The sequence below is a fragment of the Dermacentor silvarum genome, chromosome 2 (genome assembly GCF_013339745.2).
Source record: "Dermacentor silvarum isolate Dsil-2018 chromosome 2, BIME_Dsil_1.4, whole genome shotgun sequence".
NCBI classification, from domain to species: Eukaryota; Metazoa; Arthropoda; class Arachnida; order Ixodida; family Ixodidae; genus Dermacentor; species Dermacentor silvarum.
The window spans coordinates 224,137,782-224,153,597 of record NC_051155.1 but is presented as its reverse complement, the minus strand read 5'-3'; the positions used below and the strand labels follow the sequence as shown (position 1 = coordinate 224,153,597).

Sequence of the window (15,816 nt, the reverse complement as noted above, 5' to 3'; positions counted from 1 at the left end):
CATGCGCAGTAGGGGTGTGGACGCCGCACGGCGGATGGAGGGAGGGAGTGACATAGCCCCGACCATAAGCTGCTTCGCATCTAAAACCTCTCTACTAGCTGCCTAGCCGTCGATCCCCTGCGGGAGCTATCCAAGCAGCGTACATTGCGAACGTTCTGTTGTAGCGCTGAGCGTGTACGTTATTCCTGTAAGCTGAGCTTTTTAAGTGAACGCCCTGCACCGTGCCGCCACCTGGTGGCGCAGAGCTCAACCAGCAAAACAGAACAGTTAATATTGCTGCAACCAAGTGTAAAACAGTTTTAACATTTAAATAGACAACGTATTCACGATTAAGCTGCTGCCGAAAATTTACGCCAGCAGCAAAGTAGAATACACTTGGTTACTCTGCGTTTGGTTGAGTTCTGCGCCCCCAGGTGCCTATACCGTGCAGGCCGCGCTTGCCGCGCACGTTTGCTCCTCCGCCCAGTCCGCTTGCATTTACCAGAATACCGGACAAGTCAAAACTCTCTGTTGTGGCATCCTCCGACGTGAAGTGACGGCCGCGTAAACGCGTGGGCAGATCGGATACCGATAGGCTGCCTCGATGCCAGCGCCGCGGCGCTGGCATCGAGGCACCCTAGATACCGACAACCCGATGCGTTGCAGCCACGCCCGCTCGCCTGTTGCCTTGCAGAGAGGCGCGATGTCGCAGCTTGACATGTCGTCAATCGCTAGATTTGCAGCCCACAACGCAACAAGGGTGAATCATGGTTCTCGCGAAGAGAAACCTCGAGTCCAACACTCAACGCGCAGCTCGCGCCAACACGGAGTACGTTGTAAATACAAGCATACGACACTTGCTGTGTGCGGGAAGTGTTTCAGTGAGCGATAAATTCTTGTGTATTCTCTTTCTATTACCTTTCTACAGAAACAAATTAACCAACATTCCACATATTAAGAGCAACATTTGTCTTCATTAAGTTGGAAAAATTATCGATGACGCAACGCGGGCATCCAATCGAATAGCTCGCCCGACTGACGTCACGCGTGCCCGCTACGTAGATTGTGACGGGACAGCTCAGAACTCAGGTGAGCGCTGCCGCTGCGATTGGTAGCAATGTACATTTTTTAAAAACCTTTTGATAAATTACACGCTTTACGAGGCGCGCTCAAGTGCTAACGACTCAGTACGTTTGTACAAAATCGCCAGAATTGTTTCAGGGCTCCTTTAATGTTCTTCATTACTCACGGTGTGTTATAGTTATAGCGCTCTATGGCCTCAGATGCATTTTCGCAATAAAACACCAGTCACTCAATACTCACGGTGTGCAATGCTACTCACAGTGTACAATATACGCATGGTGTGCAGTATTCACGCTGTCGTTTCTACCATTATCATCCCCCATTGTGACCCTTTTTCTTCCCCTCTTCCCCTTCCCTTACGTAGAGAAGCAGGCCAGATGCTCCATTTTCCGGCCGACCTCTCTATATTTTCCATTCAATAAACTACTTCTTCTTCACGCTGTGCACTATTCAGTTAATACCGGAGGCCGCGGAAGGAAGCCATGAAATATATACGCGGTGGGTTGAAGCCAGCTAAACGAACTAATATTGACGAAAATAAGCGTATAGTTCATGTAGAAGCGCGTTTAGAAAATGCAAAAGATCGACAGTGAACCCCTGGTTGATGCAACCAGGGGTTGCATCAACCAATAATTGCAGGGAATTTCGCAATTGAAAATTTCTACCATAGACTCTTTCACTTAAGCCGTGAAGCACCGAGACGTTGAGGTCAGACCGCAGTAACGCAACAACATGCAGTATATGTAGCAAATAAAAAAAAATGACCCCATCTTCCTGTAGGGGAACCCTGAGTAGTATGCGAAGCAGCCATGGGGTCGACTCAAGGTAGTTTTATCAGCTGTATAAACTTGGACATGCAGCAGCACCAGCAACGCGCAGAACTGTTGTCGACGCCGTCGGCGTTTTGCCCGCGTTCGCACCGAACGCGCGCGGCGTTGGTGACTGTTGCCGGTGTATCTGGGACGCCTACCGTCGCGCCTCTAACCTAAGCTGCTTCGCATTATCGAGCACGGAGCCGCAGGTGTTACCATTCGTTGCGCAATCTGGAGAGGAGATGAGCGTTGGAGAGGAGAGGAGGAATGCCGAGAGGAGAGATGAGACAAGGAGAGGAGGGGGAGGAGGATGCGCAGTGCGGGTGTGGACGCCGCACGGCTGATGGATTGAGGGAGGGAGGCAGTGACATAGCCCCGACCATAAGATGCTTCGCATCTAAAAAAGCTGCATGTGAGAATCCGTGAGCAGTGCATCATGATAATCATTGGAGTACGGCCATCCTTCCCGGTGTCGAATGCGATATACATTGCCAGATTCCGCGTGGCAGTGGAGCCCGAAACACTTTAGGGGCCCGGGCTGTCGGCGTCTACCGCGTGATCACGCTCAAAAACAAGTGCTCAAAACAGGGTCAAACAAGTGCAGAATTGATCAACACCGGTTAAAAATAAACTAACATGATTCAGAATAATTTAAAAGACAGGAATAATCAAGCATTAAGCGCAATAATTAGCAGAAATTCGTCAAAATTGCTTCCATCATCAGCAAAGGCTTTGGCTCCATGTGCGTGGTGGTTTGGCTCCATGTGCGTGGCGGTTTCCCACCAGTTGTGCCTTACCACAGGAGGTGTCAAAACGGATGATGGATTGCTAAACAAAAGATAAAGACAGAATAAAACAAGATAAACACAAGGAAAAACACAAGGGAAACACAAGGGAAACACCGCGGCGAATCACTGCTCCGCATCTTCCCCAGCTTTCACGTTGAGTGGAACTGCATTACCGCCGAATTTACCGTTTTTTTTTTATTAATCCCTCTCTCTTTCTTTCTTGTGGGTTGCCACTGAAATAGCGTGGGTTCTTTTCTGCAAGAGCGTGTTTTAGGATGCAAGAAAGACGCATCACAGTTTTCTCTTTGGATGGAGGGGATGGGGGACGAACAGGACGGCAGTCAAACCATTGAATGAATTTCAGTCTTTACACTTTAAACAACTGCTGTGACAGCGGTTGGAACGATTCATCTTAGAGCCGCAACGGCCGCTTTTGTTCTAAAGCCGGGCTGAAGTGGAAGCGTTGCCGCATATACAAGGATAGACTTTTCAAAGCTCCCGGAAATAGAATTGGTTTCGCGTCGGTTTCGAGGACAGGCGACGCGACGGTTCGGATTTGCTGAAGTGAAGGCCGCCGACTTGCATGCGCGAGACACAATAGAGAATTTCGTTTTCATGTTTGCTCCGTATGTGAGAACGCGCTTTCACTTGGTCGGGACGACGTGAGATCGCTAGTCTTATTTGTTTATTAGAGCAAACGTATGCCTCGAATCAACAGGTAATAAATCTTGTGACCAGGCACCGCGAACCTGCAAAAGCTTCATACTCCAATGGATTTTTGATTCCCTTTTACAGTGTGTTTCAGCTAAATCGTGCCAAGCCTTTTAAGGGTGCATATATCTCGAAACTAGCGCTATATGGTTTCAGGATTCTTGAGTGGACGGGCCTCAAGCACTGATCGGCTTCAATTTCCAATTGGAACAATCGATGTAAAGTATAAACCGAAAAAATAATTTGTAAATAATTATTTCTCGCGCACCTACGTCCGCTGTCGACAGTGATGGTCGCGGGATCAATTCCCGGCCGCTACGGCTGCATTTGAAAAAAAGAAAAAAAAAGAAAAAAAACACGCCCGTGTACCTTGCATTGGGTGCACGTAGCTGGCCAAAATTAATATGGACTACCCCACTACGGCCGGCGTGCCTCATATCATGTCGTGGTTGTGGCACGTAAAACCCCAGAATTCATTTTTTTAGCACTTTTCTCTGTGTGCACCCGTCACCGTGACGATCGAACGACAAACACATTACTTTGCCGCGCGCACGTCGACAGCGTGTCACGGCTGCCGCGCCATGCCTTGCAACGCTATTCACCCACTTGGAAACCAGACTGCACCAATGCTCTATATGAAGCACAGCGTCTCGTATTGCGCCTGTGCACAAATATTAGGCGTCGTAAAAACTGCGACCGCGAGCGCGAGCCCTTGGAATACGGCCAGGCACCCACTCCTCGCGCGCTGCCGGCGCGATAACCATGCAGCCGTATAGGCCGTTTTCCGTGAGCCCGAGGCACGAGACCGCGGAATGTGCCGCGTCGGCCTCCGTGTCTCCGACGCTTTGCGACGTCGCATAGAAGTCTTGCTTAAACGTCTTGCGATTCGCGTAGCGAGCGGCAGTGGTCGTTGGCCGTTCCTCTCGCTGCGCCCATTTCAGACACGGCCCATCGAGCACTGCGTAAGATGTGATTCTGAACCTGGCGGGTATAGCTGAGATGTTTCCTGGAAAGAATTCCGCCTTCTGTGGTGGCAGTGGTGGTAGTGGAGGCGCTGCAGGTGGTGCAGGCCGTGATAGTAGTTGCGCTGGCAGTGGTCAGCTGGCGTCCAGAACTGGTCGTGTTGCGCTTCCGCCGCTCCGTCTGCCCAGCTCGCTGCACGCCTTCGTCTGCGACTTCTTGTGGCCGCTGCTCTGTCTCGCCTTCGGAACAGGTGAACACTGATTGGAAATTCTGATCGTTTAACCGCGAGCGCTGCTGCGCCTGCACAAAAACGCTCATGTGTGTATACATTTGCCGCTCAGGAACGGCTAACGTCCCTCTATAATGTGTCCGCCGAAGGCGTGTTGATTGGGAACTGCAAATACCAGCGCGGGACCGAGCGTATATCTTATCTGATACACATGTGCGCACGGGGAGCAGGGTTTTCTTTCTAAGCTGTTTCTCATTATTATGCTTTACCGTGATTCGTCGCGTTCCTCTTGATTTATAAGCATATATACACTTACGTAGCTGGAGACGAATCAAATCAAACAAGATTGTGGGGGTTTAACAAAGTCCAAAAGGAAACACGCGGGCTGTGAGAGACGTCGTAGAGACTTAGGCTGTGAGATACTTCGGATTAATTTTGTCCCGTGTTTCGCGGTTCATATTGGTGCCCGACATAATCAACTGCTGTTGCTGGTCGCGCTTGAACTTGGGTTAGCTGAGTTAATTCTTTAGCTGACATTCACGAACGCATGTGAGTATGCATGGAGGAGTCTCCTCGACTACACGTCATACGATTGTGAACTGTTGCCGAAACTTCATTATATGTATATATGCTTTTTTGGAAAAGGTCTTTCCCTAGCAGAGTAAGTAATTCACGTATCGTGAATTTTGTGTATATAGTGTGCATTTCTTATCTCCGTAGCTCTATAAGCGCGTATCAACTAACCTTCTACGACGCGTTGCTGCCTGGCGTGTTCTCGACATTTCTGCGTGATGGCAGTGCATTCATCTCACGGCTGCGGCGCACATGTCCTACGGCCGACCCGGTGCTGGCAGAGGAGCGTTCTGACGATCGCTCTAAAATTCATGCTTTTCCGATCACGGAAGGAACGAGTGATCAAGCGTCTTTGTTGAAAACTCAACGGACAAAAAGAAATCAAGGAATCAGAAACAGAGTAATCAAGAGAGGCGAACCAGCTGGAAACCATTTGTTGTTCATCGGCTTAGGACAGCGATCGCTGTTTCACCTCATCGTATACGTAATGTCCCTGAGGCATCTGTTGCTCTGATTGCATTTCCTGCCCAGAAGCGATATACCACTTGGTGTTGCCAGTCGAAACATTATATGGCGGTGAAAACAGCAGCCAAGTGCAGCCTTACATATTGTCCATGTCAGAGTACCTTCTTTTCGGCACGATTTTTCCTCGAATGCGTGACGGCGTCACTGCAGAAGAGAAAGGGGAGAGTCAGAGTGAAAGAGAGAAAAAACAAAAAAAAAGTTATTGCTGTTTGAACGCCTGACACTTCTGACGTTGTTCTGTGAAAGAGGAAGCGAGGCAACATTGGAGACACGTCTGCTCTTTCGAAACCACGTAGTGGACTCATTTGCGACGAACGATCTTGACATTTCAGAATGATTTAAGTTGCCTCTGTAATAGCGGAATGACACAAACGGGTCACGGGATAATGAAGTCTTGAAGTAATCAACATTGGCCGAACACGCGAAGCATCAGCCTTGAGCCAAATGGTCGACAAGGAGAACTTTCTTTCGTCGGGACAGCATTCAGGCAAGTCCCCTTGTCTAAACTTGGGCTCCTATATACCTCCCGTAAGTGACTCTTTCTTGTAATAACTATACCCGTTAGCACAGTGTACATTTGGACGTTGGCACATGTGCTTTTTGGACTGTAGCAAGCATGAAGGAGCAGGAGGAATGTTTCCATTATTCTGCACGTGTTCACGCATGCCCACAGAGAGAGAGAGAGAGAGAGAAAGGGAAAAGGCAGGGAGGTTAACCAGAGGGGAAGATCCGGTTTGCTACCCTACGCTGGAGAGAGAGGGAAGGGGGAGGTAAAGGGACAGGAAAGTTGAGACAACTTCCCTGCGCACAATAGGGCACGACCCGAGAAGCTGCCGAAGCTCTTTAAGCCAGCATCCTTGCCCTTCACACCGCTATTTTATGGCTCTTATACTGCGCCTATATAGTCAATACCTTGTCACGTTCATCGCTGTAACAACGCCTGTTGCAAAAAAAAAAAAAAAAATATATGGACAGTCGTTAATACGTACGTTTTATGCTTAACGTATATAGGTTGCCGGTGATGAAGGCATTCATCACGACCGCCTTCTTTTCTCTCTCTCTCTCTCTCTCTCTCTTGCTTGCTACGTCTACAAAGCGACAGCGGTTGATAGATGCGTGTCGACCGGCAGAAATGATATAGCTGTTTCACGGGCAAATCATTCCACCGCGGCCGTGTGGGGTATGTGAAAAATGCGGTCGCGCGTTTTATTGGCTTCTGGATTTTTCTTCCGATCCTTTTCGCTTCTAATCGCCTTTGAATTTTTAACAGCGAAGTTGTTTAAGCCAGCCGTAATTTGTGGTTCGTATCAAGAAATAAAAGAAAATAAACTATCTTGCCGAGGCGCGATTAGAACCCGCGTACCTACGGTCCCAAGGCGAGCGTCGCAAACACTAGGCTATACAGCCACGCTTGCAGAACATGCATTTATGCGAACTATATGATTGCGTTCAAGCGTCGTCGTCTTTGTCCACAGCTGGCGCGTTCGCACGCTCGTGCTCTGCGAGGTGAAGAAGAGGTTTTGCGCGCTATGCTCAGGAGAGAGATAAAGAAAATGAGAGAGAGAGAGAGAGACGCATTCACGGAGCGGGTCTGCTGGAACGCGTTGTCGGCCTTGCAACGCGGTGTCGGTGTTGCAAGCTGCGCTATACAACGCGCAGTGACGGTTGTAAGTCCGAGGCGTGCGAAAAGAAATTATCATCATCATGAGTAATAAGATGAAAGTTCGCGCGCACTTCCGAAAAATGCTGGGCTATGATCGCCCAGCTTCGCTGTTTCAAGCGTTGCGCGGCCGAGTGCAAGGTTAAGCGCTTTTTTTTTTTTTTCACTAGTCCTAACTTTATGCTTTGCCTTTTTTTCTCGCTTCAGTAATTTTACTTTCTTGTACTTACTTCCACGTGGCAAGAAGCATCAGCAAATAAATAAATAAATACATAACGACGATGGATGGTGGCCAGTGCAGCGAGAGCTGTAATATATATACGCCCAGCCCTCAAGCAGGCGGTATACACGTAGAAGAGCAGACGTATTTAGGTTATAGTCCTATGCATTGCACGCATGACAAAGTGGTTATAGTGCTCTGCACTACTCTATGCAATTACCTACATCCGCAAAAGCTACGCTGCCATCATCCTGCCGTTCAGCTAACGAGACGTTAATTACTCCACCGACGCAACGGCTGTCGTTAAATTTTTGATGTGCAGCGTATACGATGGCGCACGCGGCAGATGAAACGGCAAAACAGAGGCACGTACTATGCCCACCTGTGTTCATGACCCAAAGCGGAGCGGTCGGAGGGATCGTATTTTTCCGCGACCGGCCAGTACAAGAGTCGTCCTACTTATCGCCTTAGTGGAAGGCGGCGCTTCAGCAGCTGCGAAGTCTCTCAGGCTTGAATTTAAGCGTCACGAACAGCGGCGATCGAGAGTAACGGGAATGCATATTCGACGCGGTCAACGCGCACCACTCTGATTCAGAAGAAAACACCAGAATTCCCACCGTATTCAGTGGGCGTTTCAAAGTTACGACTGTATCGGGTGAGTTTTGTTCGGCACTGTGAGCTTGAGAGTGGAAAGCGATTTACATTGACCACTTATCATCTCACCAGAAGGCCGCGCAAGCGTTATTGCGATTGATATACCGACCTGTCTGAACGTCCATAACGGGAACGTTCTTCCTTTTTTTCCCCATTGTAACTCTCTTCCTATCCTCCTTCCAACCGTTATTTCCCCCACCCCATTGCAGGGTAGCAAACCGGAAACTTTTATCTGGCTAACTTCCCTGACTTTTCTCTCTATAGTGACCATGCAAATGAAATTGCATCCATATGGTGTGCTTATGAGTGTGTAGTGTGTAAGTCGCACCTGGCGTGGCATGGTATTGGGGGCTGTAGAAAAACTTATGAAATAACGGCAGACTTGCAATACGACGACGGTGACAGGAAACAGTTCGCAAGTACACGATTCCACCTTTAATGAAGACAATGTGTATATCGTATCAGTGCGACGAGTGGATAAATCTAGTGGCTCGATTTTGTACCGATTCAATAGCGTTTATGAGGTATGTGTATCAACGCTTCCAGGTGGCTGCTGAGTATACTAGAAATTTGGGCCTCATAAAGGCTTCTAAGTTGAGAACTTCACGTGACGGGAGACGTTACGCAACTGACGTTTCGAAAACACTAAAGCTCTTCTAGCGAATGAGATTATGTTAATCAAGGTCGGAAGAAACTGTCACGCCTGGTACTTGTAACGACTTCAATGGCACAGACTTATCAACTATGTTGGAAAAGATGAGGGGCTTACGACGGCGTCAAATTGACATCACTTTGCATTTCTTTGTATTAGAACCGTTAGTCCACGGCTACACCAGTTTTAAATATTGTTTAGGTCACCCTGTAACGATATCTGGTCATTACCGTTTGCAACTGGTCGATAGTGATAACGCCGTCTTCGGCAAATATATGAATTTTACATTGCACATGCAGAGGTGGGTCATTAATATATATTCAGAACGCAAGAGGGCATAGTATGCAACCTTGTAGGAAACCTGAGGTTACGGGAAGCGGGTTGGAATTAACGTACATAGGCTGCGAGCGATTAGTGAGGAATTCTCTTATCCATCTTATGACGTCAGGGTGCAAGTTCGGCTGGTAAAGTTTTATAATTAGGCGTTCATGGGGCTGCATTATAAACTTTGCTAAATCAAGGAAGATCACGTGGATCTTTATGTTCTTACTCAAGTTGAAATCGATGTCATAAAGAAATACGTATGACTGCTCGGGTTTAACAAGAGAATCCCTTTCGAAAGGCGTGCTGGGGTTAACGGAAAATGTAGTTGCTGTCTAGAATGTCCATTATGTGTAAAGATATGACATGTTCCATGAATTTAAAGGGGACGCTAGTTACGGAAGTTGGGCGGTAGTTGAGTGGTGCATCTCTGTTACCTCGCTTGTAGACTGGGACGATCTTGCTCACTTTCCGTGACTTCCTGAGGGCAACGAATGCGAGAGTAGCAAGGTTAAATGTGCAGCAGAAATGTGCTTTGTATTTTATAGGATCGCTGAAGCGATGCCATCGATAGCGGCTGGCGATGATATTTTCGATTATAGTGGATAATTTCATTCGCTGAAAAAAAAAAGGCGAAAGCTTGCACTATAGGCCACGCAAAGCTGGCCGAAATGCCGACACCGCGTTCCACCGCGTTACAATGTCGACAACGCGTTCCTGCAGACCCGCTCCGTGAATGCGTGTCTCTATCTCTCTCTCTCGGACATACGGCCGTCACTGCGGGTTGCATAGCGCAGCTTGCAACACCGGCACCGCGTTCCAATGCCGACACCGCGTTCCACCGCGTTGCAATACCGACAACGCGTTCCAGCAGACCCGCACCGTGAATACGTATCTCTCTCTCTCTCTCTCTCTCTCGCTCTCATTTTCTTTATTTCTCTCCCGAGCATAGCGCGCAAAACTTCTTCACCTCGCAGAGTATTGGCACTGAGCGCTTGCGAACGCGCCAGCTGTGGACGACGACGACGACAGCTAGAACGCAATCATATGGCTCGCATAGAGAGAGAGAGAGAGAGAGAAATAGAAGAGAGGAAAGGTAAGGAGGTTAACCAGACTCACGTCCGGTTTGCTACCCTGCACTGGGGGAAGGGGGTATAGGGCTGAAAAGAGAGAGAAAGGAGATAGAGCACAGTTTCGCGCATATTTGAAGCTTCGCACCAAGTCTACACGGTCGCCAAGACCTGTAGACTTGAGATATCGTAACAACGCTTTCGTGGCTTTCTGTGCCATCGATGCATACGGCCATGGTCCAATGATCTTCATTTCCGAAAATGGTATAGAGTCGAGCCGGTTCAATGCTGTCCGGAGAGTTACACGCTCGGCGTCGTACTGGGGACAGAGACATAAGACGTGTTCAACCGTTTATCTGGTTCCACAAGAGTCGCACATGGGCGTATCCCCCATTCCAATGCGGAACGAGTAGGCCTTTGTAAATGCCACCCCGAGCCAGAGGCGGCACAATATTGTCGCCTCAGAGCGGGAAATGGTTGATGGCACTTGTAGCTTCAAGGATGGGTCTATTTTGTGAAGATGACTCTTCGGGAGGTTAAGAGAGGGCTGAATTTTGCCCTTTATCACAGGACTCGTGAGCAGCTGTTATTGTTCGCATAAATGCATGTTCTGCGAGCGTGGCTGTATAGGCTAGTGGTTACGACGCTCGCCTTGGGACCGTGGGTACGCGGGTTCGAATCCCGCCTTGGCAAGAAAGTTAATTTCCTTTTATTCATTGCTGATGATGATAGTTTCTTGATATGAACCACAAATTACGGCTGGCTTAAACAGCTTCGTTGTTAAAAAAAACTGTATCGGGCATTTCAGTAGTGAAAAAGAGCATGAAATTCGGGAATCAAAGCATTCGTGATTCTACCGGTGAGGGTGTAATGAACGAGCAATGAAACAGGGACAAGCAGACAGCTAGCAAGCTCCGCTTGCAGGAAACGCATTACAGATTTAAATGTTTTGATTTCCTGCCTAAAATACGAAAACTAAAGGTCGAAATTTGTTGTATTTTGCAAATGCCGAATACTCCTTGGTACAGTGCTTTTACTTGGAGATGAACCTATAGTTTCGTTTAGAAACCTCTTCAATTACCCATACATGCAATGACCGTACAAGTACCTATATATTATACAAGCACCAAAATGACCATGCACGAGGTCGCGGGATCGAATCCCGGCCACGGCGGCCGCATTTCGATGGGGGCGAAATGCGAAAACACCCGTGTACTTATATTTAGGTGCACGTTAAAGAACCCCATGGGTGGTCCAAATTTCCGGAGTCCCCCACTACGGCGTGCCTCATAATCATATCGTGGTTTTGGCACGTTAAACCCCATAATTTAAATGACCATGACTGGCGCTGGTTAACACTCCCAGGGTTAAAACTTGGGCACATAGATAAATACCTAAGAATGTGGACGTGGGAACAGTCGTCGCCGAAGCTCAATTGGTAAGAGCATCGCATGCCTGATACGGAGGGTGTGGGTTCGGCTACCACCAGCGGCAAGTCGTTTTCTGTTTTTTCCCCCTCTTTCATTTCTGTTTCCAATTTTTAGACAGCATGTCTCACATTCAACTAATTTTCTGCACCTGTAAACCTGCTCACAGCGCATTATAGTCAAATCAGCTGCTGCGCCATAAACATTTAAGCCCAAACGTATTGCACTATTACTTGTGCCTGAGCGCGTACAGAGTTGGTGTGCTGGCAACTGTTGAAAACCGTCTGGAGGCTTTCAACTGAAAGCGAGTGGCGTGTTCGTATTTGAAACTTTTGTTCAGGGTGTGCATATACGGGTTCCGAAGTTATGTCTCGCAATCGAACGGGTACTTCCGCTTCTGAGAGGTTTTTCCATGAATCTCCTCATTTTAACAACGAACATTTCAAGCGCCGAATCGAGGCGTCTGGCCTGCTGCATTTCGCAAACGTGTACACTTTTCCTTGTTCAAACAAGTTCCGACTACAGCGACATGTAGTTCTTTCAGACTCTGACGTGTTTTTCTTTTTCGTGCCGCTTAGACATCGTTTGTTAGGCGTCGGAAAAAGTACGAGCACACCTACCTGTATAAGCGCTTCTTGGTGAGTTGTGAATGCGAAAGCATTAATGTCCAATTGAACGGCGCTGAGCGGTCCTTCGAGTTTTGCGCTGCGAGTAATCTACCGTACCGGTGCGTGCTGCCCAAGCCGGCAAGCAGCAGCAGAAGCCTGATAAGTGGTTCTTGAGGGAAAGGGAAAGGTTGGCGCTATCTTCTGCAGCCCTTGAAGGAGCACGGCTCAGCGCCAAGCCTGCGGTGCCAACGCCGCATGCCACCGACGCGGTGATGCCCTCTCCCCTCACGCAATACCTGGCGCGCTAACACCGCAGTAGGTGTTCCCTATCGCTCGCTCCGCCAGGTCAGTCGAGGAGCGCTCGTGCCGAGAAAATATGTGTTCCTGATGTTGAAAATGGGGGAAACACGATGTTCTTGAAGTGCACATATGTTTACATTTCTTTATATTAACCCCACAAAGACCATTCCACGTCAGAGAAAATTGAAGGAACTTGTTCGCAGTATTTCTGGCTGTGGAGAGTACATTCATATATCATAAACAAGGAAAATAATAGTGAGCAATAATTTATTAATTTGTGATTAATTACTTAGAGCTAGCTTTGCTGAACTATTTACAACTAGAAACTGCTCCGGCGTACCAAAACGCTGTCCCATATATGTGCTTTCCGTGAAGTTTGTGGCGCTTTAATCGGAATTTAGAGGTATCAAATTGGGCGAAGAAAAAAAGTGTTACGTTGAGTATTGTGGTGTTAATCCTTTATCTTCGTTACATTATGGTGAATATGTTATGGAGTGGTATGGGCCTTCGGATAGAAGATGATGAAGCGCAAGAGTCTGGAGAGGAGATAAAAGGAGGATTAAGTTGGAATAAATGGAGACAATGTGAACGCGAGTTCCACAGCAAAGCTTTAATTGTATTGTGTCCTTTTAACTAGGGACGCTACATGTTATATATCTTCCGTTAAGTATAGTTAAACTTGTAGCGTCTGGCGCCGCTGTAGCGTCACTTAGCGAAAAAGTTCCGGCACACCCCGGCCAGCACGTTTTCTCAACGTGTATGCGTGAGTGTAGACAAGAATGGCACTAAATCGCGGCTGCGAGAGACTGCTACGAGGCTTTTTCGCCGTTCCGTGTGCGAGCGGGTTGAAGCCGTGCGAGATTCTGCAGGTTCGTTATTACTAAGCAGTGCGCGCGCGTCTCTTGCTTGCTGTGCCGCAGGTACCACCGGAGTCAAGGCGCTGCCTCGCGGCGACATGGAGAAGAACGGCCAGCTGAAAGTGCACGGTGAGTTGCGTGGCATTTCATCAACGCGGTTTTTGTCGTCTTCGTTGTTGAGAACTGCTTCGCTAAGAGCGGAGCGGCGCTCGGAGCGTTCCGGACCGGACCCCAGAAACTGGGGTCCGGTTCCTTGAGGAGGAAACCTTGAGATGCTTTATAACTTCGCGTAGGTCGGTTGTTCGAAAATATTCCAGCAGTCCGTGAGTTTTTATTTGAGATATTAATGAGGCCGGCGTTGGGATGCTATCTGTTTAAAAGGAGGCTTTAGATCAGGGCCACATCCAATTTGCGTATTCAAATGCATATAAGACGCAGAAATGTTCGCATTATAGACAACCGCTGAACCGATTTGAAATAATATTTTCATTCGAGAGAGAAATGTGATTTCTGCTGACTGTTGGGAGTAGAAGTTCTAGTTATAGACCGCATAATTAAAGGGACCATGAAGCAGCCCTTGGGCTTAGTGAAATAACTTAGTCCGCTGGCAGCATGCGCTTCTATGAACATCTCAGCCAAGTTTTGCTGTCGTACGCGGTGCGCGGAGCTCGCAAGCGGAGCGCAAAGTCACCTTTCTTTCAAACGCTATCTTTTCAAGAGAAGCCATGTTCCTAACTCTTTTGTGAACGCTTTATTTCGTAATAAAGCGGATTCCCATACGCGGCTGCTGTTAGTAGCTGCGGTCGGCTACGTAGCGTAGATACCGCGGCCGCCGCGGGGTGCCGCTACGAGTCCACTGGCTAAGCGCACTGCGGCTCGCTGAGGACAACCGCGTTTAGCTTACGTTTAGCTCGTCGTAGGCCCCAAAATCGGAAGTCGTGGCGTCTACGTTAACATCCAAAATGAAATTTGAACTGCGCGCCACGGTGACACCTAGAAGGCAGAGCGTTGTGGCGAAGCCCCACTCCGCCGTAGCCTTCGCAGTGCCAGGCATTGAAGAACGGACGGCAGCGCAGCGGAGGCCGTGTTTCTCCGCTTCTGCTGAACGCATTGAAGTACTTCTTGCGGCAAAGTATTTCTGAAATAGCCTATTTTCACTTCAAATGCCTTTCTCAACTTCGATAGAAAGTGGTTCAGGGCCCCTTTTAAAAAAAAATTGTCATAAATTGTTGTCTAAAGGAACTTAAGCACGTACAAACACGTAACTCTGCACACAGATATCGAGTTCTGTAAACTGCATCTGTCAGCGCATCTGAAGCGCCCAAATGTGATATTTGAGTTTATAATTCACGTGAAATCGTTGCGATTTGCAAAAGTCTTATAGTCACAAATTAGTGGCATATTTCGGAGTGGTGTATAATACACCAATTTTTCCGCATTAGATGTACCAACATGTGCAGTTCAGTTTACAGAACTGTGATATTGTTTTCTTTTTCTTCTTCCGATTACAGAATAGGTAAGCTTGATCGTTCAGTTTTAGTATATTTAGCCATTTTGAACGGTTTCAGTAAAAAGAAACGAAAAAGAAAACTGATCACCTAAATAAATATCTGCTCCAAACAGTCGGTCGATTGCTAACTCCTGTTGGTAATAACAGCGTAGCAATGAATTGCCGATCTACAATTGACGCCTCATCAACAAGAGCTGTATAGCGTGCTTCGGCATAGGGTCAATAAACTGAGAATCCTTGGCAATCCATGTATCTCTCAATCTTACCATTCCTAAATTGGTCATCAAAAGTCACGCTGAGTCTAAAGCAGCCGAGATAGACATAACAGAAACAAACAATCATAAAAAGACGACGAATTAAAAACAGGAAAAAAAAAAAAAAAACATGACGGGGCCCTTCCTTGCGTATCCGCATGTTTGCAGCGAGGGCAGAAGCCGCAACATATGACTGACAATGTGGGCCGGCGCACACGTGCAAATCTAGGGTTTATCTCGCGGTTTTATCTTGGTACCCCTTGTCGCGCCTGGCTGCGTACAGAGAGAGATATCTATGTCTGCCAAGGGTTGTCCACTTTCGTGGTCTGTATATAGGTATTGGCAGCGCGAGGTGCCCCACCTCGATGCCGTACACCTTCTACAAGTCATGCGACACTTGTACCGCCTACGTTTGATGAAAATGTATACGCTTCTTTTGTAGGTGAGTACGCGGGATAGCAGCACTTGTGACCTCAGCTAGGCCCCGTGAATTATGCTCCGTTTTCCCAGGGAAACCGCTGCGAAGCGATATACCGTATAGACTCGTGTAAAGGCCGCACCTCATCGAAATTGTGGGGCAAAAAGGAAAGGACGAATAACGTGCGGCCCTACACGAGTCT

The 15,816-nt window shown here is 47.9% G+C and overlaps 1 protein-coding gene across 2 annotated transcripts in view; it reads left to right on the top strand.

Moving 5' to 3' along the window:
• The window catches only part of LOC119442744 (feline leukemia virus subgroup C receptor-related protein 1-like), a 64,351-nt gene that overhangs the window by 25,927 nt on the left and 22,608 nt on the right, over positions 1-15,816 (top strand). The window contains exons 1-2 of one of the 2 annotated variants that reach the window (XM_037707743.2): positions 4,358-4,586; positions 13,496-13,561. In XM_037707743.2, the coding sequence (XP_037563671.1) occupies positions 4,373-4,586; positions 13,496-13,561 (280 nt within the window). In that variant the 5' untranslated portion in view covers positions 4,358-4,372. Of the gene's footprint in view, positions 1-4,357; positions 4,587-13,495; positions 13,562-15,816 lie in introns of those variants that run through there. The other variant, XM_037707744.2, reaches the window with a different exon arrangement.